The 21,818-nt window shown below is 50.5% G+C and overlaps 1 protein-coding gene across 6 annotated transcripts in view; it reads left to right on the top strand.

Moving 5' to 3' along the window:
- ANKRD27 (ankyrin repeat domain 27) overlaps positions 1–21,818 on the top strand; it is a 47,997-nt gene that overhangs the window by 19,686 nt on the left and 6,493 nt on the right. For all 6 annotated transcript variants that reach the window (XM_026484269.4, XM_057314305.1, XM_048223706.2 and 3 more), the window contains 13 exons: positions 1,134–1,212; positions 1,712–1,844; positions 6,712–6,804; positions 7,874–8,001; positions 8,965–9,047; positions 9,507–9,622; positions 10,044–10,136; positions 11,495–11,692; positions 13,311–13,370; positions 13,470–13,589; positions 14,652–14,696; positions 16,985–17,107; positions 20,990–21,187. In XM_026484269.4, the coding sequence (XP_026340054.2) occupies positions 1,134–1,212; positions 1,712–1,844; positions 6,712–6,804; positions 7,874–8,001; positions 8,965–9,047; positions 9,507–9,622; positions 10,044–10,136; positions 11,495–11,692; positions 13,311–13,370; positions 13,470–13,589; positions 14,652–14,696; positions 16,985–17,107; positions 20,990–21,187 (1,469 nt within the window). The remainder of the gene's footprint in view (positions 1–1,133; positions 1,213–1,711; positions 1,845–6,711; positions 6,805–7,873; positions 8,002–8,964; positions 9,048–9,506; positions 9,623–10,043; positions 10,137–11,494; positions 11,693–13,310; positions 13,371–13,469; positions 13,590–14,651; positions 14,697–16,984; positions 17,108–20,989; positions 21,188–21,818) is intronic.

The raw sequence follows: 21,818 nt of genomic DNA, 5'->3' as shown, positions 1-21,818 counted from the left end.
AGCGGCCTCAAAAGTGAGCCAGGCCTCCCCATACCGCCGTGGGCGTCACACAGCTGGTCTATAAATCAGAATCCAAGTGGCATAGGTTCTTTGAGACCCTGCCTTTTCAGTAGCTTTGGGGTTCCAGAATGACACTGTCCACAGCCCAAGTCTGAGCTTGTCAAGGTACAGCAGTGTGTGTGATTGACTTTAAGCTTCCTGTTGGGGTTCTCTTGAACTTGTCATGGCGCTAGGGTGTGGGTATATGGCCCCATCAGGACGTTCACGGCCGACTGTTTAGTCCACGCCACATTGCTCACCGGTCCCCTTCTGCAGCTGTGTTCCAACCCGAAGCCGTTCCATTGACATTTTTTGGCTAAAATTACAAAACTTTAATTTAAAAAAAAAAATGATCCAAGCTGGTGATGGGCACACGGGGGTTCAACTGTTCATTAGATCCTTCTTCCTAATTTTGTGTCTGTTTAAAATTTTTCATTATAAAAAGTAAAGCAAAACAAGCTGAGAAAAAAGTAAAAGGGAGTCCTACCCATGTGTGCAGATAGGGGGTGATCGTCACAGCGCATTAAGTGAAATAAAAGGGAGCGTATATGGTACACTTCCAACGACATTCCAGAGAAAGGGGTCGGCTCTACATCCAGATGCACGGTGGTGAGTTCCTGGACTGTCTCCGGAAGGTTAGGTGGAAGCAGCAGCAGTAGCCTCGGGGGGAAGATTGGGCAGCAGGGATGGGAGAGACAGTCACAGTTTGCTCTTTTGTGCTATTCAAACGTGAGCATTAGACTTTGCTTGCAGTGTATAAAATGGAAATGACCTCAGGAGGAAAGAGGCTTTTCTCGGTGGCTCTGGGCACACCTTCACCTCGTGTCCGCCATCACTGACTTGAACCGCCTGGAAGGTGGCGAGGGGGAGTCTGCTTGGAATTTCCTCCTTTTGCACATGTTCTGAGAATGCTAGGCATTCATTTCCCTCTCAAATGTGACAGTAATTCAGGACTCTGTAAAGGAAATTGTGCAGTGGAACTTCTCCCTGATGTGTAGTCTTACTGGATTGTGGCTTTGTGGGTTGGATGATGGCGGGAAGTTGAAACACCGGTCTCATGATGGCTTCGAACATGTGCTTTCCCCCCCCTGCAGTTAACTTGGAGACCATGTGTGCTGATGATCTGCTGTCGGTCCTGTTGTATTTGCTTGTGAAAACAGAGATCCCTAATTGGTAATATTTTGGGTTAAAATACTTTTTCAAGATGGCAGCATTGTGCTGGGATGGTTTTAGTATATAACTCCAGGACATCAAGCGCCCCTTATGAGTCCATGGTTGTGTCTGCCCTGCCTTCGTTCTGCAGGGGGTGGCTGTCATCCCATTTACAGATGGGGAAACTGAGGCCCAGAGAGCTTATGGAACACGCAGCTAGCCAGTGACTCAGCGGGACGCTGACTGCAGTTCTGTTTGACTCCAAAGCCCGTTCTCTTCTGATGGGAACCCCCGGGTCACTTTATAGTAGTTAGCTTTTTAAAAACTGGTATATTGGTATACTGGAAAGGACCAAGTAGTTTTCCTTATTTTCCTAATTGCACACTCTAGAGCTTAAGGGGGGAGCAGTCATAGCTCCTGGAGCTAACTGACTTCAGTCACTCAAGTCCATAGCGCTGTTTCTGGAGAGGTGTTAATTGATTGGGTCCACAACAGTGAAACTTTTTTCTTCTTTTGTTAGGATGGCAAATTTGAGTTATATCAAAAACTTCAGATTTAGCAGCTCAGCAAAAGATGAATTGGGATACTGCCTGACCTCGATTGAGGCTGCGATCGAATATATTCGGCAAGGAAGCCTCTCCGTTAAGCCGCCCGTAAGATCCCTCCTGCCCTGGCCTTTCTTTGTGGGTGTCAGGGCACCTTTGGTAGGGTTCTGAGGTTGGCGGGTGGGGAGGGGGATTCTCTTCTTTTTTTTTCTCCTCAAGATTTATTTATTTGAGATTGAGGGGGCGGGGAGCGAGTGAGCGTACAAGCAGGGTAACAGCAGAGGGAGAGGGAGCCTGACATGGGGCTCGATTCCAGGGAGATCATGACCTGAGTCGAAGGCACACGCTTAACTGACTGAGCCACCCAGGCGCCGTGGGGGAGGGGGATTCTTAAATGGTCTCCCAAGAACGAGGCCTCTGCTGTCTAAGGGCTCTGAGGCTTGATAGCCACCCAGCAGCCTGAAACGATAAGCACCCAATTGGTTATGAAAGTTGGCAGAATATGACCGGGATTCAGTTAAAATCCTGCTTTATTAATCCTTGCCATTCTCAAAAAAGCACATAGGCAGAAGGGAGGAGCTAGAAACCATGAGTTTGGATATCTAGGCAAGAGATGGAATTATTCACATACGCAATTTTAGGACTCACTGGCCTTATGATTTTCTCGGTGAGCTATGCTTAAGGGAGGTGGTTGTATTTCGATGTGAAGTGTGAGAATCTTACACCAAGATTGCACTGCTGGCCTACTGCACCAGCTGGCAAAATGTGACAGTACGCACAGAAGTCACAACGTGGAAATTAGTAAGATGAAGAGATTCCTGTATTACACGCCAGGAGTCCTGCGGACTGAGCATTCCCTTGATCTTAATTTTCTGCTGATGGTAGAATCTCCCAAAGTAATGATGAGTTAAAATATCTGGAAAAAACCAGAGGTCTCCCCAGACAGGTGCACTTGGGCGAAATCACTCACCGTTAAAAGATTTGTTCTCCTGTCTTTCTCCCATCCCTGTATATTTCACATAATTTAAATTATATTGTATGTAGCATTTTACACTGTTTTTACCAAAAGAATAGTTGTTGTTTTTTTTCTGATTAGGAGACCAATGCTTGCTTATAAACAATATTTACCATATACAGTTGACCCTTGAACAACATAGGGGTTAAAGTTGCTGACCCTCCACGTGGTCGAAAAGCCGCATATAACTTGTGACCCCCCAGGACTTAACTACTAGTAGCCTACTGTTGACCAGAGGCCTAACTGATGATATAAACAGTTGATTAACACATATTGTGTATGTTATATATATCATACATACCGTACTTTTACAATAAAGTCAGCTGGAGAAAAAATGTTACTAAGGGAAATCATAAGGAAGAGAACGTATGTTCATAGTACTGTCCTGTGTCTGTCGCCATCTAAGTGGACCCATGCAGTTTAGCTCTGTGTTGCTCGAGGGACAGCTGTATACACTTGCAGGGAAGATCGCAAATACCTCTCACAAACTCACCAACTGGGGATGACTTTTTAACGTTTTGGTACATGTCTTTTTTCTGTGCCTGTACAATTTTTTAAAGACTTTGTTATTTTATTATTTTTTTTTAGTTTATTTTTTAATTAATCTATTTTTGATTTAAATTCAATTAGCCAGTGTATAGTACATGACTAATTTTTGGTGCAGTGTTCAGTGATTGATTAAGTGTATATAACACCCAGTGCTCATCACATCGCATGCCTTCCCTATTTTAGAGAGAGAGAGTGTGTGTGTGTGAGCAGAGGGAGGAGCAGAGAGAGAGGGAGAGGGAAAGAATCTCAAGCAGACCCCATGCTGAGCGAGGAGCCTGACACGGGGCTCGATCCCACAACCCTGAGATGACCTGAGCTGAAACCAAGAGTTGGACGCCCAACCGACTGAGCCACCCATGTGTCCCTATACAATTGTATTTTTAACTAAAATTTGAGACTGTGCTCCTCTTGTTGGCACATAGGCTGATGGTAGGAATTGCCTCATGCTTCTCGATGGGGCCAAGGGTGCCCCCTGTCACCTAGAGGGAAGTGCTGCCATCCCCTTGCTGCCCCCATAACTGCACAGTGGCCATCCTGCTTGCTTTCTGTGACGTGTAGGCAGCAAGGCTAACACCTGAAGCCTTTGACCAGAATGGAAGGAGGTGGCTGACCACGCAGCACTCGTCAGCTTCCCACACCCACTTTGACTTCAGACAATATCCGGAGTGGGATCTGGGGGAGTTGTTTTGGTTTTTAATTTTTATTTATGTATTTTTAAAGGTTTTCTTTTTAAGTCATCTCTACACCCGCCATGGGGCTCGAACTCACAATCCCGAGATCAGGACTCGCATGCTCCACTAACTGAGCCAGCCAGGCACCCCTGGATGAGGGGAGTTTTGAGGGGTGGCCCCTCTTGTGCTAGAGTTGGTTTGAGCCCAGCACTTGTGTTTGCCCTTGGTCAAGTCTGTATCTCTAAGTTTCTGTCCGCTTCCCATCCACCCTGAAGGTGGTGCTGTGTGTTTCACCTCTTGCTAGGAGTTTGCAAGAATGAACTAGGGTGTTTGGAAGGGCCTTTGTGAAGCATGAGCTGATACTGGTGCCCTCAGCTTGGTTCTCCAACACCCCCGCGTCTGCGTGTCTCTGTTTCCAGGTTCTCTGGTGCATCCTGTGTGGATAGGCTCTCTGGACAAGGTGGGGATACCGCCCTGTGTGCCCCTCTTGTCTAGGGTGTCTGCCCCCGGTCCTGGTCCTGCCTTTCTGAATGGGGGTGGTTGGTCCCGCCAGGTGTTGGGACAAGGTGTGCCTCATCCTTACAGGTGGCCGTGGAGCCAGTCCCTTGGGCCTTGTGTGGGGCAGGCGTGAGAGGTGCTACTTACCTGTGTTGATAGAACAGGTGTGGTGGCTTCCTTGTCTTTTGTGATGCCGGCATTGAGATTCTGCCTTGGCCTTGGTCAGCCTCAGCTGCTGACTGGCTTCCTGTCCTAGTGCAGTTCTGTCTTGGAAGGTGTGAGGCCAGGACGATGTGTCCATGTCCCTTCCTGGGGAAGGAGCTCAAGTGGATCTCCACACAGCAGGTGAGGTTTCTGGAGAGCATTCAGGACTCAGTATTAGTAAATCAAATTTTGTTTTCCTATTACCTCTTTATGTAATATGATGTAGTTTCACAGAAATTTCCCCCCCCAAGATCTAATTGTCTCTGAGGTGACCATATATACATTCTTTAAGCATAAAGACTTAAAAGACTTGAAAATCAAGACTAGTTTTTTTTTTTTTAAGATTTTATTTATTTATTAGAGAGAGAATGAGAGAGAGGGAGAACGAGCAGGGGGAGGCTCAGAGGGAGAAGCAGACTCCCCGTTGGGCAGGGAGTCCGATATGATACTCAATCCTGGGACCCCAGGATCATGACCTGAGCCGAAGCTTTTTGAAAATGAGCATTACTGGGATGACTCTAGTTTAAACCTTGGAGACTAGAAAACAGAACCCTGAATGAATCAGTCCCCTTCTCTGTTCAGCTTCTTGGGCTTCTGGTCTTTCTCACTGTGCTGGGTTTCTCATAAATAGTATTTACCCCCCTTCCCAAACAGATCTGAGCTGATATGCTGTCTCTCCCAGTAGGTCATTTCTCCTTGAAGGTTCAGGCCCTGAGGACTTGCCTCTCTTCGTCACTGCCCTTCATATAGTTACCCAGAGTGGAGGAGGGGACAAGCAACAGTGTCTTTCACGGTTCTCTGACTCTAAGCTGTTTGGCTATAAATCACTGAATAAAACAGGTTGTTAGAACTTTATACAGCAGATGGCAGCCCGGAGCAAACGGGCTCTCGTTCTGAGAGGTTGGTGTGTGTTTAACCCTCTTAGGGCTGCCAGTGTGAGGGACAGTGCCTGACAGAGGACCCCAGAAAGGGACCGACCCCTGAGGTGTCACCCAGGATCTCTGGGTCAGAACTTTGAGGGCCATGAAGGGCCTTCTCCCATACTTTTGTCAGGGTTCGGTGAGTTCTTCCGGCAGCAGCTGGCTGCGGGGAGAAACTCCCTTTACCTCCCACTGAGACTCTTTTGAGGCAGTTAATTCGTCACCCGTCAAGTTGCAGGTTCTCCAGGGAGCGTTGCAATGTCTCGCTAGGAATTATTTCATGAAGGAAGGATGCATTTTTAGATTTTTGTATCAAACTAAACATTACCTGCAACACAAAGACGTGAATTTATTATTTGGGGCAGACCCCAGTGTATCACAGGATTTGGGAACAGTGGCCATCTTTGTTTGCTGTTTTTTTTTTTTTTTTTTTTTAAGATTTTATTTATTTATTCGACAGAGATAGAGACAGCCAGTGAGAGAGGGAACACAAGCAGGGGGAGTGGGAGAGGAAGAAGCAGGCTTCCAGCGGAGGAGCCTGATGTGGGGCTCGATCCCAGAACGCCGGGACCACGCCCTGAGCCGAAGGCAGATGCTTAACCACTGTGCCACCCAGGCGCCCCCGTCTGCTGTTTTAATAAGCATGTTCAGAAAGCAAGACTCCTCTCTCTCCTGCTCCTGCTGCTTGACACTGGGAAATCTAGAACAGTCTGTCAGATGGCTGTCCTCTCTGTATGCCCAGGGCTGTGCAGGCTTTAGGACAGCGGTCTGAGAGGAGGAGGCGGCCAGGGGCAATCCAGGCTTCCGTCCTGGGGAGGATGGTGTGAGCTCGCTACATTCCACACTCAGTGATGACACATTCCACGCATGTGTGCACAGAGGCAGTGTGTCCCCAGGCCCCTAGGGCTCCCCGCCCAGCGGCTGCTTCCTGGAGGGACAGACGGCAAGCCCTTCGTCCGGCCGATGAGGATCTGCTCTCTGGCCCAGGGAGAAAGGCTCTGCCGACCCTGTTCTGTGCAGAAATATCAAGGACCGCACCCGGGTTCTCCATTGCGAAGGATCTGCTCTGACATCATGTGACAAGTTGATAAGAACAGATTATTGGGTTTTTCCTGCAGGAGTCTGAGGGCTTTGGTGACCGTCTGTTCCTGAAGCAGAGAATGAGTCTGCTGTCTCAGATGACTTCAACTCCCATTGATTGTCTGTTTAAGGTAAGACACCGGGAAGGCCGTGCGGGCACAGGCGTGTGAGGGACGTTTCATCTCTCCAGCGTCCATCAGGGCAGTGTGCTTGGTTCAACACCGAAGTTCGCGTTGTGCCCAGCGCGGGTCCGGGAATGCTGAGGTTTTACGTCTGGGCATCTCCCCCAAGGTGTGCTGTGCTGTGGCCAGGAGGGGCAGCATGCCTGGAGCCCCCTGCCCAGGTGGTCCTCTCTCCACCTGTTCGTCGAGGCCAGCTCCGAGGTGCAGAGCTGACGCCTCCCTGGGCTCCGGGAGCCCCGCACCGCCGATGTTCACGTGAGCACGCCCCAGGCTGAGAGCTCAGTGCACAGCAGTGGTTTCATCACTCGGCGCGTGCAGGCGGCTCCCTGCTCAGATGTGATTGCCCCTGGGAGGCTAGCGAGGTGCCCTCCTGGGTCGTCGGCGAGGGCTGGGTGAGGGCAGACCTCCTCAGGGAGCCTGTGGGTGCTTCTGGCCACCCGGAGCCGCCGTGGGTTCCTGGAGCACTCAGGGAGCCTCCCAGGGGCAGCGTGCTCCCCAGAACGTCTCGGTCCCTGAGAGGAGCACATCCTGGAATCCCAGGGCTGAGCCCTGCCCTGCTGGCTCGTTTGTGGATGGGATCTCTTGCTACTGCAGCCGTTCCCTTTCCCCACAAACCGAGGCTTTGTTAGAACACAAGAGTTCAGGACCGAGGCGTGTTCTAGGGAGGGGTCTGCATCCACCCTGAGGTTCAGGAGGCATGATCCTCCCCCACGATTGCTTTGGGAATTTTGTCATATTGTTGTTTTAAGCTACGGAAGATTTGTAACATTTCCAAAAGTAAAGAGAGTGTAAATGCACACCCACGTGACCATCTCCTTGGCCATCTCTGTCCTATTTCGTCTCCACCCCCACCTGCTTTCCCTGTCCACCCAGATTATTTTAAAACACATCCCAGAGAGCAAGTCCTGTCATCCATGCGTGCATAGAAACATGTTTCTGTAAGCAGGCTCCAAAACTTCACGCCTTAAGAAGAGAAGCATTCCTTAACTTTGGTAGTGTTTTTAATGTCACTTTGTAGCACATTGCAGCGGGTAACCAGAAAGAAGTGGAAAGACTTCTGAGCCAAGATGACCAAGACAAAGATGCCGTCCAAAGGATGTGTCACCCTCTGTGCTTCTGTGACGACTGTGAGAAACTTGTCTCTGGGTAAGAGTGTCCCCATGGAGGCTCAGCGTGCTGGCAAGGAGGAGGCGCGGGCCTGGGCAGAACTTTCCACTGGTGTGTCGTGCGATTTTTTTTTTTTTAAGATTTTATTTATTTGAGAGAGAGAGAGAGCGCGTGCACACACACGAGGGGGCGGGCAGAGGCAGAGGGAGAAGCAAACTCCCCACTGAGCAGGGAGCCCAATGTGGGGCTTGATCCCAGGACCCCGAGATCATGACCTGAGCTGAAGGCAGACGCCTGACTGAGCCACCCAGGCGCCCCTGTTGTGCAATTTTGAATCCCTTGCTGCACTCAACTTCCTCTGCTGTTAAGTGGAGACAGTAACATCCACCTCTTTGGAGAATCAGGTGGAATAAAGGTCCTAAAACTACTTGGCATGCTGCTGGTCCGGATGCCAGAGTAGGTGGGTACAGAGCCTACCCAGCCCCAGAAAGTAGATTTTAGGATGGAAGGAATGTCAGCTTCTCCGGTGACCTTTCCCTTCCCCTTGTCAGGCTATTCTGCTGGGTGTCAGAGCCTAGACGGGTGGGTGGGGGAGGGATGCTGGAACCAGACCCTCACCCTGCAGGAGACCGAGCAGGGGCTGGATGATCTCTCGGACACTGTTAAAGAGATACAGCTTGGCTAACATCCTGAGATCTGTCTGCTAGCCCCAGGACACTGGCATGTCCAACCTGGTAGGGAGAGGCTTTTCCCTGCCATTCCTAGGGTGTATTTTTCTATGTCTTCTATCTCTCTCGCTCTCTCTTTTTTTTTAGAGAGAGCGTGAGAGTAGGGGTGGGGAGGGGCAGAGGGAGAGGGAGACTCTTAAGCAGGTTTCATGCTCAACATGAGCCCAATGTGGGGCTTGATCTCACGACCCTGAGATCATGACCTCAGCTGAAATCAAGAGTCGGATGCCCAACCAACTGAGCCACCCAGGGGCCCCTCTTCTCCCTCTTTTAGGAGGCTGAACGATCCCTCCATTGTCACTCCATTTTCCAGAGATGACAGGGGTCACACACCGCTCCATGTGGCCGCCCTCTGTGGTATGTGGTCTTGGGTTGGCCTTTGGTTGGGCTACTAAGGCAAAGGGATGGAGCCAGGGGTGGCCCAGCAGAGGCCTGACTGACGGGGGTGGTGGAGTTGGGTGTGGAAGGGCCTGTGTCATGGGACACCCCCAGGGGCTTTGCTGTTTTCGTAATGGTCGCACAGTATTCCATCCTGTGAACTGATAAACCACAGAATCTTCTGTGGATATCTAAGACTCTTTTCCACTACCTTCTGTTGCTGAGAGGTGGACCAGAGCCGAGCCCCCTCCGGAGGGAGGGGGGCCCACCCCAGGAAGTCTGACTTGATGTTAGCTCTGGTTCCTCTCAAGGGGAGAAACACTTCCTGGATTGTCCCCTACCAGAGAATAAGAGGGTAAAATAATGGGACTTCCTGTTTAGGATTTGGAGAGGCCCCGGCTCTTTCCTTCTCTCTGGTGAAATCCCTCTGTTCTGCAGGGCAGGCATCCCTCATTGACCTCCTGGTCTCCAGAGGCGCGGTGGTAAACGCCACGGACTATCACGGGTCTGCCCCGCTGCATCTCGCCTGCCAGAAGGGCTATCAGAGCGTCACGGTGAGCAGGGGTGCCACCCCCTGCGCGTGCTCAGACGAGCCCAGCTCCGCATGTCCACCTCACGGCCCCGCTCCTGCCTCGCACCCCGGCTCTTCCCCAGCCTCACAGGATGGGCCGTGTGTCCGAGGCCACGGCACCTGCCTGTGGATCCACTGGACGAAACCCTTCGGTGTCGACTTGAAGCCTCACGATGGCTTCTGGGGAGAAGGGTGGGGCTGTGGGCCTTGTTCTTTAATCTCTCAGCGTTTTGAAGGGAAGGATGAGAGGGATGATAGAATTTTGATTGTAGTGTAGGTCCACAGGGTTGCCGGTGGGAAGGCGTGGGCTCTGCGGTGAGACTTCGGGCCACGCTGCCCGAGGAAGCGTGGGTCGGCGTCGCGGGGCGGCCGGTGCTCACCTGCTCTCCCTTCTCCTTTGGCAGCTGCTGCTCCTGCATTACAAAGCCAGCCCCGAGGTGCAGGACAACAACGGTAACACGCCGCTCCACCTGGCCTGCACCTACGGTCACGAAGACGTGAGTGGCACCCCCCCCCCCCCGCCCCCAGGGTTGCCGTTCTTCCCCTTTCTCGCTCGCCGAGAGATGCGAGTTTCTGGTCAGGTGAACGTCAGGCTTTATGCTGTTGATCGGTACTGGAACATTTGGTGTGTAATTTCTTTTTAATTAAAAAAAGCCTTAAATTTATCACAGATGCTCTACTGAAATAAGAGAAATCTAAACTTGAATTGCCCGTTAGCGTACCCTGAAATTAAAATCATCTTCCTTCATCCCTGCTGCCATCTGGTTCTTACCTTTGTTCTCCTTCAGTTTTTACATTTTACATTTTTGTAGTAATGGCGACAGTTGTATCATTTCCGTTTCTCCTTAACATTGAACTGTGTTTGTGTGTGTGTGTGTGATTTTGTCCTGACCGCTCCCTCTCCATCTTCTCTGTGTGGCAACACGTGGGTTTCCACGTACGTACCCAAGGTGGATGCCGGGTTAGGGGTGGATGTGGAAAAACAAGATCGTACCCTCCCCATTTTTATCAAGCCACTTATGTGCTTAACCGTACGTCATGGAAATCTTGGAAGTTAGTAGATGTAGCCCCAGCTGGTCCTTTAATCACTGCATGGTGATCTGTTGTGTGTGTTGCATTTGTGTCCCTGAGACCACCCCTTGGTTCAGTGTTCGGGACTCAGCATATAGTCACACTGCTACGATTGACGATACCCAAAGGACCCAGAGCACAGTCACCAAAGGGAAGAGGTGCACGGCTGGAGTCTGGAGGAAACCAGGTGCAAGCTTCAGAGTGTCCTCTCCCCAGGGAGACGTACAGGACAACCTTAGTTCATCCAGCAGTGGGTTATAACAGCAAATATGAAGTGTTGTCTACCAGGAGCTCTATAGGGACTCAGGGCCCAAGATTTTTATGGGAAGCTGGTCACGTAAATACGCTGTGCCTGCCACATGCCAAACTTCCAGACTCCTAGAGGGAAAGCAGATGTTCAGCGTAAACCACGTTGTTGCACGGTTTAGACAGAGTGAGCCCTTCCTCAAAACCAAGCTCCTGAGGAGCATTGCAAGTCAGGGGCCAGCCTTGCAAGTGGGACTTTCAGGGGCTAGCAGCCTCCAGCCTGCTGTGGTCGTTCCCTTCTGCACATGGATACATTACCATTGGTTCAGCCTTTCCTTACTGATCGGAGTTGGGTTCTTTCCGAAAAACGATGTGTCCTGGTGAGGTAACCTTGAGGTTTATCTCTCTGTTTCTGCACGTTTGCTTGGTGAGTGGAGCCTGGCTGGAAGTGGGGTGTGGACCGAGGCTGCGGGGTCCACAGACATTGCCCGAGGCTTGGCATGTGCCTTACTGGTGGTATTTCCCATTTTCTTTGCAGTGTGTGAAGGCTCTGGTCTACTACGACCTGCAGTCGTGCAGACTAGATATTGGTAACGAGAAAGGAGACACCCCACTCCACATAGCTGCGCGTTGGGGCTACCAAGGCATCATAGAGACATTGCTACAAAATGGAGCATCCACGGAGATCCAGAATAGACTGAAAGAAACACCCCTCAAGTGTGCACTAAACTCAAAGGTAGCCTTTCTTCATCTCAGAGCATCAGTATGACTTAAAAAAAAAAAAAAAAAATCAATGTCCAAAGATTGGCTCTTGGCTGCGCTGGGCCAATTGTGCATTAGTGCCTGAGGCCGCACTTGGCCTGCACCCTCTGTGCTGCATTTAGGACCTGGTTGTCAATGGGTTTTACTTATTTATATTATTTCCAGCTTTACCAGCAGTTTTTCTCAGTCTTGTGCCAAGAGCAGCTCCCAGCAGAGTTTGTCCCAGCTGCTGAGTGCTGTTGGTTTCAGAGCAGACGGCATAGGGGGGAAAAGGGACAAAGGCTCGAGCCGAGAGAAGCAGGGACGGGGCCTGGGGCATGGAAGCAGCGCGTGTCGGGGCTCGGTCTTCCTGTTACTTCATCCTTGGCTCCTAAGAGCCGCCTTCTTGTTTGGCCAATTTTGAACATCTTAGGGTACGGAAGGTTTCTTTCATCATGAGCCAATCCTTTCTTGTTGGTAATTTCTGGAACTATGTTAGTGTCTGGCAACGTGTCATTTAAGTGGAGAGCGAGGGGGTTCGCAGAGGCCTGTGCCTCACCTCCTGCAGCCGCCCCGGCCAAGGAGATGCCCCGGAGACGTGCAGCCAGCCCGAGGCCATTGGACCACGTCCAGAGCACCGCGGGGATGTGGGCCCTGTGCGCAATCCCGTCTTGATGCCGACCTCTGGCCCTTTCCCTTCGCACAGGCTCCGCTTTACTCCTCGTGGCGTTTTACCAGCCGCTTTAACACTTCCAGCTCCGTTCCACGGGGCTCTTTCAGGGGTGTCCACGCCTGTTTCTAGGAGAGCAGTTTTTGTGTTTTAACCACTTTATTGAAGTACGATTAATGCACAAAAAGCTGAACTTATTTAATGTGTGCAACCCAGGGAGGTTGGGGGCAAGTACACGCCCGTGAGACCAGCTCTGTGACCCGTGCCATGGATGTGCCCGTCACCACCAGGTGTTTCCCCCCACCCTCTGTTACTGTATTGCTGTTACGGTGTGTGTGTCCTAAGAACACAACATGAGGTCCGCAGTAGCCGTGTCTGAAGGCGTAAATCCCTGCTGCTCACCCCAGGCGGGCCTCCCCCACGTTCCCGGTGCACTTGCAGTGTCTCGGCTTCGAAGCGGCCAGAGCTGGCGGGAGGTGTCCGTGAGGAGCAGAGGGCTCCTCTTCCCCTCTAGCTTCTCCCAGAGGCCCCTTCCAGAGGGAGACAGGCAGAGAGGAGAGCAAACTGCCTTCTTGGCTCAGCTCTGAGCTGTTCTTGCTCAAGACCCCAGGGTGCCAGGGGGAAGGTCACACTTTGTGGACACACGGTCTAGGGACCTTTGTGTGCCTGGGCTTCTCTCGTCCTCTGAGGGGAGGTCACTCACGGGAAGCCCCAACTCCTGTTGGACAGCAGGGGCGGTGAAGTGGCAGCAGGAAGCCCCCACTTAATCCGTGTGATCCTGGGTGAGCTCTCGCCCACTCAGGCCGAGGTTTCTGTGTCTCTCCAAGGGTGTGGTTGGGCTGTGTGACCTTCGGAGGAGAAGGGCAGGCAGCCAGGCATGTGGGTGACGCTACTTTGGCAATCTTTCTCAGTCAGTACTTTTCATGTCCCCTTCTCCTCCTAGATTCTGTCAATAATGGAAGCCCATCATCTGCCGTTGGAAAGAAGGAGGAGGTCTTCAGAGGTGAGTGAACGGGGCTGGGCTTGGTGGCCCTCTCTGAGACCATGGCCTGCTCTCTGGCCCTTACAAGGCCCTTCTCCTGTCGGGGGCCCCTGGCCACAGGTCCCAGTGCAGCCCCCTCAGCGCCCCGTGGACTCCATCAGTCAGGCCTCCTCCACCTCCAGTTTCTCCTCCGTGTTGGCAAGCTCCAGACAGGAGGAGCCCAAGAAGGACTACAGAGAGGTGAGGCTCCCAGATGGGAGGGCGTACGGGAGGGCGGCCCTGTGTCAAGGCGGCCAGTTAAAGAGCCATGGTGTGATGAGGGCTGCCTAGTGGGCTGCCGCTGTCATTACTGGGCCAGCGGGTATGCTGCAGCCTGGAGTGGAGCCCAGCCAGGAGTTCTCACCCTGCTCCTTGCATGCTCGGCTCCTGAAGCAGCTCTTTGCTTTGGGGATAGTGTGTGTCTGTGTGTGTGTGTGTGTGTGTGTGTGTGTGTGTGTCTGTCTGTCTGTCTGTATGCCTCTGTGTGTGAGAGACAGAGGACGGGAGGAGGGGGTCTTCCAGGAAAAGTCTAAGGAAGGTCACCTGTAGGTCCACAGATTTAAGATCATTTTACAAACTGAATTCTCTGCCCTTGGGTCCCAGTCTATAAGCATCCCTGTCAACCTGGTGTGTCGTTCCTGACATCTTGTCAACACCTGGTGTTCTGTAAAAGGTGATTTATAACCTGTTTTTTTATTTTCTCCATTTAATCTGAGAGCTTGTCCAGCGTCAGCCCACAGAGCAGACCGTCCCGTGGACGTGCCACGACTCTGCCCGTTCCCCTGTGCGTGGCGGGGAGCCTCACTGCCTCCACGCAGGGCATTTGTCCCCTGCCACCCCCAAGCTGTGACCTGCTCTTGCAGGGCCCGATGAGCTTAGCCTGATGCGAAGGCCAAGTAGAGAAAGCCAGGAGACACGTTTCAGAGCCTAAGAGAGCCCTGGAATGGTTCCTGGTGTGCCGTCAGCTGTCAGATGATGAGGGCTGGGTACGTGTGATCCTACAGGGTTGTGCTTCGTTTGCAATGACCAGCATCTCGCTTGGCCACGTCACCAGATCATTGCCTAGACCTCAGGGGGAAATGGGCCAGTACACGCTGGGACCCTCCTGGACAGCCTAGCAGGGCAGGCTCAGGGATATGCTTGCAAGATGCTGAATGAGGTGTTAAAACTCCACAAACCAAGAGACAAATGAGAGCCTCTGGATTTTCTATTACTGCGTTATCATTGAAATCATTTCCTAACATTCTTTTTCCTTTAATTAAGGTAGAAAAACTTTTAAGAGCGGTTGCTGATGGAGATCTAGAAATGGTGAGTGTTTAGCAGCATGTCTAAAAAAGCTTGCTCTCGGTCAGAAGAGAGGAGCCTGTTTCTTGTCTCTGGTTCAGTCAGGAGCTGTGTTCTGTTCGCCCTCACATGGAAGGGCCGCCTTTAGTGACTACGCGGTAACGTAGGTGTTCGTGGTTTCCCGTCACGTAGTGAGCGGGCGCTCCTAACGCGGCCCAGTGAGCCTTTTAGTCGTTCACACTGCAGGAGGCTGGTGAGGTGCTGGCCAGCCCCGCGTGCGCAGGAGCGCAGAGGGCGGGCTCTGAGCCTGGCCCGCCAGCTGGGAGCAGGGTGCGCAGGCAGGCCTGGTGGAGCGGAGGGGTGGCGGGTGGGGGTGTGGCCCCGAGGATTGGTGCGGGGCTGTGGTGCCTGGGCAGACGGCTGAGGTCTGAGGCTTGGGACTCCAAGGAGGCACAGGCAGGGTGTCCCGATGAGGTGGTGCTGGCTGCCGTGGGTTGGCATGGGGAGAAGGCCTGGCTGGGGGAGCTGTGTGTCCCAACCCTCCCTGCTGGTGCCGGAGGCCATTTGATCGGGTCACGGGAGAACGGAGACAGCCTTCCTTAGATGCCCGTGGGCGGTTTCCCCCGGCTTGCGTTTGGCTCCCTGAAAGGAACTTGCTGTGTCTTCCACTTTAGAAGGAGGAGTGACTTGGGTGCTTACCAGATTGAGGAGCTCTGAATGGTGCTGTGTGTTTCAGGAGGGCCTTGCGCAGATGACGCAGTTTGAAGTGGTGCACAGAAGTTTCTGGGATCCCATCCTAACAACCTTGGGGATGTTGAGAATCTGACTGTAGTGACTGGTATATTCGCTTTTATCCAGAGGCCACGGTCCATGCACCAGACTGGCACATGGTCTCTCTGGGGGGCGGAACATGCGTCTCTGTTCCTGTATCTGTCCTCTCATGAGACCGGCCCCAGGAGAACCCGGCATTCTTTGGAGGAAGCAGAGTAGGACTTCTTCAGGCACGCTGGAGCCGTGGTGTGTGCTGGTGGCGTAGTCTGTGTGGAGAAGAGATTATGACTGTCCCTGTGTCGTGACACACCCACGCCTCTTCCTTCTGTGGGTACGCAATGGGGCCAAGGCCATTCACGAAGAGGGCGAGCAGAGGCAGACCGCCCGGAGCCCAGGGGTCACCACCCAAACTGATCTACACACGTGACAGCTTCCAATCCCCGCCCGAGGCAACCTGTCCCTCCGCTCTCCCCGTTCTTGTTCCCTGCCCTTGTCTGTCCCAGCTAGCCTGTTGGCTGAGGCCCCTGGGTCGAGGCCTTTGGCATTTCCACCCTGAGGGGTGTCTGCTATCGGGATGTGGAAGGGACCTGGAGGAGAGACGTTTGGGGTCAAAGGCAGTCTTCTTGCAACCCCTCGTCATTCCCCACATGCATATGCTGACTTCCTCAGTGCTCAGAACCAGGCCGAGAAATGTATTTATATTGTTTCCAATTTTCATATTTAATATCCTAGAGACTAGTTTTTACTTGAACATAAACATGACCTTTTTCTGGTGGTCTCCAATGTGTCCACGTGTGGCTGGTGCATGGCAGTGGAAAGGACGCTGGTGTGGTGTCAGGGAGGCTGTGTGTAGTTTCTGACCACACTTCCTAGTTGTGTGGCCTCGGACGAGTTGTTCCCTCTCAGAATGAGTTTTCTCCCAGGTTAGAAGGGACAAGTGGTTGTTGAAAGTGTATAATTAGATAACACAAGCCAAGGTGCTCACTAAGTGCTCCAGGACTGGGGAGTTAAAGCAGCCCCACTCTGTCCTCTTTTCAGAATAAGGAATCTCCAGGGCCCCTGGGTGACGTGGTTGGTTAAGCGTCTGACTCTTGGTTTTGGCTCAGGTTGTGATCTCAGGGTCCTGGGATCGAGCCCCGCGTTGGGCTCTGTGCTTAGCTTGGAGTCTTTCGGATTCTTTCTCTGCCCCGCCCGCTTGTGCTTGCTGTCTCTCTAAAATAAATAAATCTTAAAAATAAATAAATAAATAAATAAATAAATAAATAAATAAATAAATAAAGGAATTGCTACCACAAGCTGTAGAAATGGCAGCTAAAGTTGTCTGCATCACCAGTAAAAGGACTGAGAAAGGGCTTGGGCATGGTGAACCCAGTCATTTATAAATCACTGTGGTGGTCGAAGAAGTGTGGGCCCTGATTCTGGAGCAGGTGTGTGTGTGTGTGTGTGTGTGGAGGTGGGGGAAGGGAGGGAGAGATACTGTAGTTGTAAAGGAGCTAAGGATGAATTTTAAGTTCCTTTTTCTGCTTCCTGCTCAACACCAGGTGCGTTACCTTCTGGAGTGGACGGAGGAGGACCTGGATGAATTGGAAGATGCTGTCAGTGTAGCTGATGTTGAATTTTGTCACCCTTTGTGCCAGTGTCCGAAATGTGCTCCAGCTCAAAAGGTTTGGCTTTGTTTCCCTTGGTGCGGCTGCGGGTGGGGATGGGGAAGCAAATACTTCTTTTTCCCCTTAGGAAAGTTGTCTGCTTCTCAGCCAGCTAATTACTGAGTGGCTGCTAGTTGGTATCCCCTGAGATGCAGTGGGGTTTAGTTATTTAGCTCAGGGAGGAGAGAAGCTAACAGTAGTGTGGAATTGGCTTGGGCAGGTTGCTTTCTGAATGCGCGGTCAGTGAGCAGAGACATGCACACGTGCTCAGTGTCTCAGCTGCTCTCTGGGCCCTTGAGTCACAAGGCACGAGTTTATGGCTGAGGGTGTCTGTCCCCATGGCTGCCAATACCCTGAGAAAGCTGCATTCAAGACCTGTTGCTCTCTGTCTTTGCTCAAGTCAGTCCACCTTCTGTGGGAGCACCCTATGCCCTTTACCCAATCTTCCCCAGTGGTAACAGCTTGCAAAGCCATAGGATGGTATCCTAGCCAGGATGTTGACACAGAAATAATCCACACATCTTATCCACGTTTCTTTGCTTTTACTGGTGCCCATGTGTGCATGCATGTGTGTGCCTGTGTGTTCACTTTTATCACACTCATAGCTTTGTGCACCCACCACCACATCAAAGGTACCAACAAGCTCCCTCACCACGGGAAGAGCTACTCATGTTGCCCTTTCCCACATCCATCTGTTCCCCTGCCTCCCCCTAACCCCTGAGTTAATTTTTGTACAAGGTTTAAGATTCAGGTTGAGGTTCATTTATTTGCCTCTGGATGTCCATCTGTTCCACATCACTTGTTGAAAGACCATCCTTCCTCCAGTGACTTGCTGTTCCCCCTCCTTCGATAATATGTGGTATGGGTTGCTCTCCAGGTTCTGTGTTCTGTTCCACTGATCTGTGTGCTTGTCCTTCCATCAGTTCCACGCTGTCTCAATTACTGTAGCTATAGGAAGCTTTAGTATTGGGTAGAGTGATTCTTCCTAACTTACTCTTTTTTGCCAGGATCATTTTAGCTAATCTGCAGCCCATGCCTTTCCATGTATATTTTAGAAAAAGTTTGTTTATGTCTACCAAAAATCTTACTAGGATTTTGGTAGGAATTGCATTAAAACCGTAGATCAAGTTGGAGAGAAACATCTTTACTGTGTTGACTTCATGAACATGGTATATCTCTCCAACTATGCCGGCCTTCTTTGCGTTCTTCATCATTTTGTGGTCTTTACCATACAGATCCTGTGTATGTTTTCTTAAGTGTGTACTTAAGTATTTCATTTTCTTTTGAGAAATTGTAGATAGTATTGTGCATAGAGTATGCACTTGTGTACTAGCTACTTAACTCGGCTGTGTGTGTCCCATACTGAGAAAATTAATTTGACTCTGCAAAACAGGTATAGTCGTGTTGTCCTTTGTATTACAGGATAATACTGCCTTATCTTAAAAAGCTATCCACGGCTTATTCTAACCCAGTAATATTGAAAGGAGTAAAACTTTCATTCACATGTAGCTTTTCAGCTCACTCTGGGGTCATGTGTACATTGGGATATGCAACTTTTGCTCGGTCCCGACGCTGCTGGATGGGGACAGCCCAAAGAATGCTTTCCCCTGTGCAGACTGCTATGAAAAGCATAGCGATTAAAAAGGCAGAGGATGTTTCAAAGGCTACGATGTGAAGTGACCGTACTTCAGGCCCGGTCCAGGACTGTGTCTGGCTAGAGGCAGTTTCTGCGTCTCGCTGTCACTGTTCTTCTTGCCGTTGTCCTGCACTGTATTCTTCCCCACCTTACTGTTCATTCGTTGTGAGAAGAAACTGGATTACACATTAAAGTAGTGGCTGGATTTATTGACTAAAATCTTGCGTTCTCTGCTTTTTTTAAACACCTCTTTTTCTCATTTTGAAATTTCTCAAAAAGACATAAAAAAGACATTTATATGGAAATGGCTTCGTGTCTGTGACTTAACTAACCACCCACTGGCCCCACCCTCTTCTAGCCCACTGGTGTGTTTAGAGTGTTGTTTAAAAAACCCTATTAAAGTACAATTTACACCCAATAAAGTGTACCTGTGTACTGTGTACCATCTGATGAATTTCCGCAAATGTGTAAAACCATGAAGCCATGACTGCAGTCCAGATCCAGAACACTCCATCACTTCTGAGGGTTTTCTTGGGCTTCCCCCCACTTCCTCCCCTGTCCCGGGAACCCTGGGTCCACCGTCCATCATCATAGACTTGTTGGCATTTTCTAGGATTTTATGTGAGTGGAAACCAAACAGGACACACTCTTTTGAGTCTGACTTCCTTCCCTCAGCAGAATGTTTTGAGATCCATGCCGGGTCAGTGGGTTCCTTTCTTTTTATTGTGGGGTAGTATTTTGTTGAATATACTATAATCTACTGAGTCACCTATTGGTGAACATTTGAGTAGTTTCCTATTTGTGGCTTTGTGAAGAAAGCTAGTATGAACATTTGTGAACAAGTCTTCGTATGTATGTTTACTTGGGTAAATACCTTGGGGTGTCATTGCTGGATTATGTAGTAAGTGTGTGTGTAACTTGATAAGAAACTGCCAGTTTTCCAGGGTGATTTTCCATCTTCTATTCCTGCCACTGGTGTGTGAGAGTTCTTTCTAGTTTCCCCACATCCTCATGACCATTCAACTTAAGCCATTCCTGTAAGTGTGCAGTGGTATTTCAGTGCGTTTTTTTTTTTTTCTCCCTACTTCTTCACCTATTTTGTTTTTTACTTTTTGAGGTGCAATTTACACGCAGCAAAATTCACCCTTTTAGGGGCGCCCGGGTGGCAGAGCGGTTAGGCGTCTGCCTTCGGCTCAGGGAGTGATCCCGGCGTTATGGGATCGAGCCCCGCATCAGGCTCCTCCGCTATGAGCCTGCTTCTTCCTCTCCCACTCCCCCTGCCTGTGCTCCCTCTCTCGCTGGCTGTCTCTCTCTCTGTCAAATAAATAAATAAAATCTTTAAAAAAAAAAATTCACCCTTTTAACTCAGCATGCATTTTTTCCTAGAGAGAACCCATTTAATCATCAAAAAGTGAACTAGATAACCAAAGTTTTCATCCTTGGGCAGTCACCTAGAACACTGACATAGCAATTTTATTATCAAAATGTAGGATTCAATATCAAATTTAATGTTTGTTTTCAGTTGTATGGTTTATAAATGTTTTGTTTGTCCTTTTAATTACTGATTGTTCTTCTATTGGCATGATCGATTTTAAAACCACTACAAATCGATACAGACTGTCTCCATGATATAAACATGTGTCTTCTGTTTTTCCAAATCTTGTGCCTATCTTTTTTTTAAAGTGGGATTGTCTAACGGAGTTGTAAGAATCTGCTGTCGTCTTTAAATTCTGGTTGGTAAACGTCCTTTGTTGGGTCCACGTAGCACAAACGTTCTCTCCTGCTCCCCGACTTGCTTTTTCATTTTCTTAATTATGTCTTTCAAAGAATAACCATTTAAAATTTGCATTAAGTCCAGTGGATCAAACTGTTCCTTTAAATGGTTTTTGCTTTTTGTGTCTTATCTAAGAAATCCTTGCCTATCCCAGTGTTGCAAGGACTTTCTTGTGTACTGGCTTCAAGAAGTTTATAGTCATAGCTCTTACTCCTGTTGTTCCGACGCTGTTTGTGGAACAGACTTCCTGTTTCCCATTGAAGCGCCTTGGCATAAAGAGGGCATCGTTTTGGGGGGGCTTGCTCTCTTGGAAATGGAAGTAATCCTTCCTAAAGTTGTAGGAATTCACCTGTGGGCAACCTGATTCTGGATCCCACTGTGATCCCAAATTGCGCACAGAGGCTGTGCAGGGGGCAGATGGCTTCAATTCCTTCAGCCCAGTTTCTTAAATGCTAATGACATTTTTCTCTCCATCTTCTGCATTTGCTAGAAGCTGGCCAAGATTCCTGCCAGTGGACTTGGTGTGAATGTGACCAACCAGGACGGCTCCTCCCCACTGCATGTCGCTGCTCTGCACGGGCGGGCGGACCTCATCCCCCTCCTGTTGAAACATGGTGCCAACGCGGGTGCCCGAAACGTAAACCAAGCTGTCCCGCTCCACCTGGCCTGCCAGAAGGGCCACTTCCAGGTACGGGGTCTTTCTCCTGGGCAGAGGGCATGGTGTGCTTGCTCTTGCTTAGAACTGTCCCTGATGGGAGTGCTGTGGAGGGGCAGGGTTGGGGGCGGGCCCAGACGGACACATTTCCTTCCTCCCAGCCGGAGATGCTGTGCTGCACGGGGCAGGACTGTCAGTCTTTCAGCAGAACACAGTGCTCTGGTGCTTCTGGGGGCGGGCCCTCCCCTCCCCCTCCCTTCCCCCTCCCCTCCCCCTCCCCCTTATCCCCACTCCCCCACTCCACTGCCGTGCACCTCTCAGTGGCACAGAGGCCTCATCCTGATTCTGACTCCAGCAGGAGCTGTCTCTGGTGCTTGATGTCGGTCATTGAGGGATCTGCCTACAACTTGGCACCTTTCATCCCCACAGCCCTTGGTCTTTGTCAAACAGTTTAGGACTTTTTTTTTTTTTTTTAAGATTTTATTTCTTTATTTGCGAGAGAGAAACACCGAGCAGGGGGAGGGGAAGAGGAAGAAGCAGACTCCCCATTGAGCAGGGAGCCTGATTCGAGGTTCTGTCCCAGGACCCTGGGATCATGACCTGAGCCGAAGGCAGACACTTAGCCGACTGAGCCACCCAGGCGCCCCAGTTTAGTACTTTACAA

The sequence above is a fragment of the Ursus arctos genome, unplaced genomic scaffold (assembly GCF_023065955.2).
Source record: "Ursus arctos isolate Adak ecotype North America unplaced genomic scaffold, UrsArc2.0 scaffold_19, whole genome shotgun sequence".
Taxonomy (NCBI): Eukaryota; Metazoa; Chordata; class Mammalia; order Carnivora; family Ursidae; genus Ursus; species Ursus arctos.
This window is presented reverse-complemented; position numbering and strand designations above follow the sequence as displayed.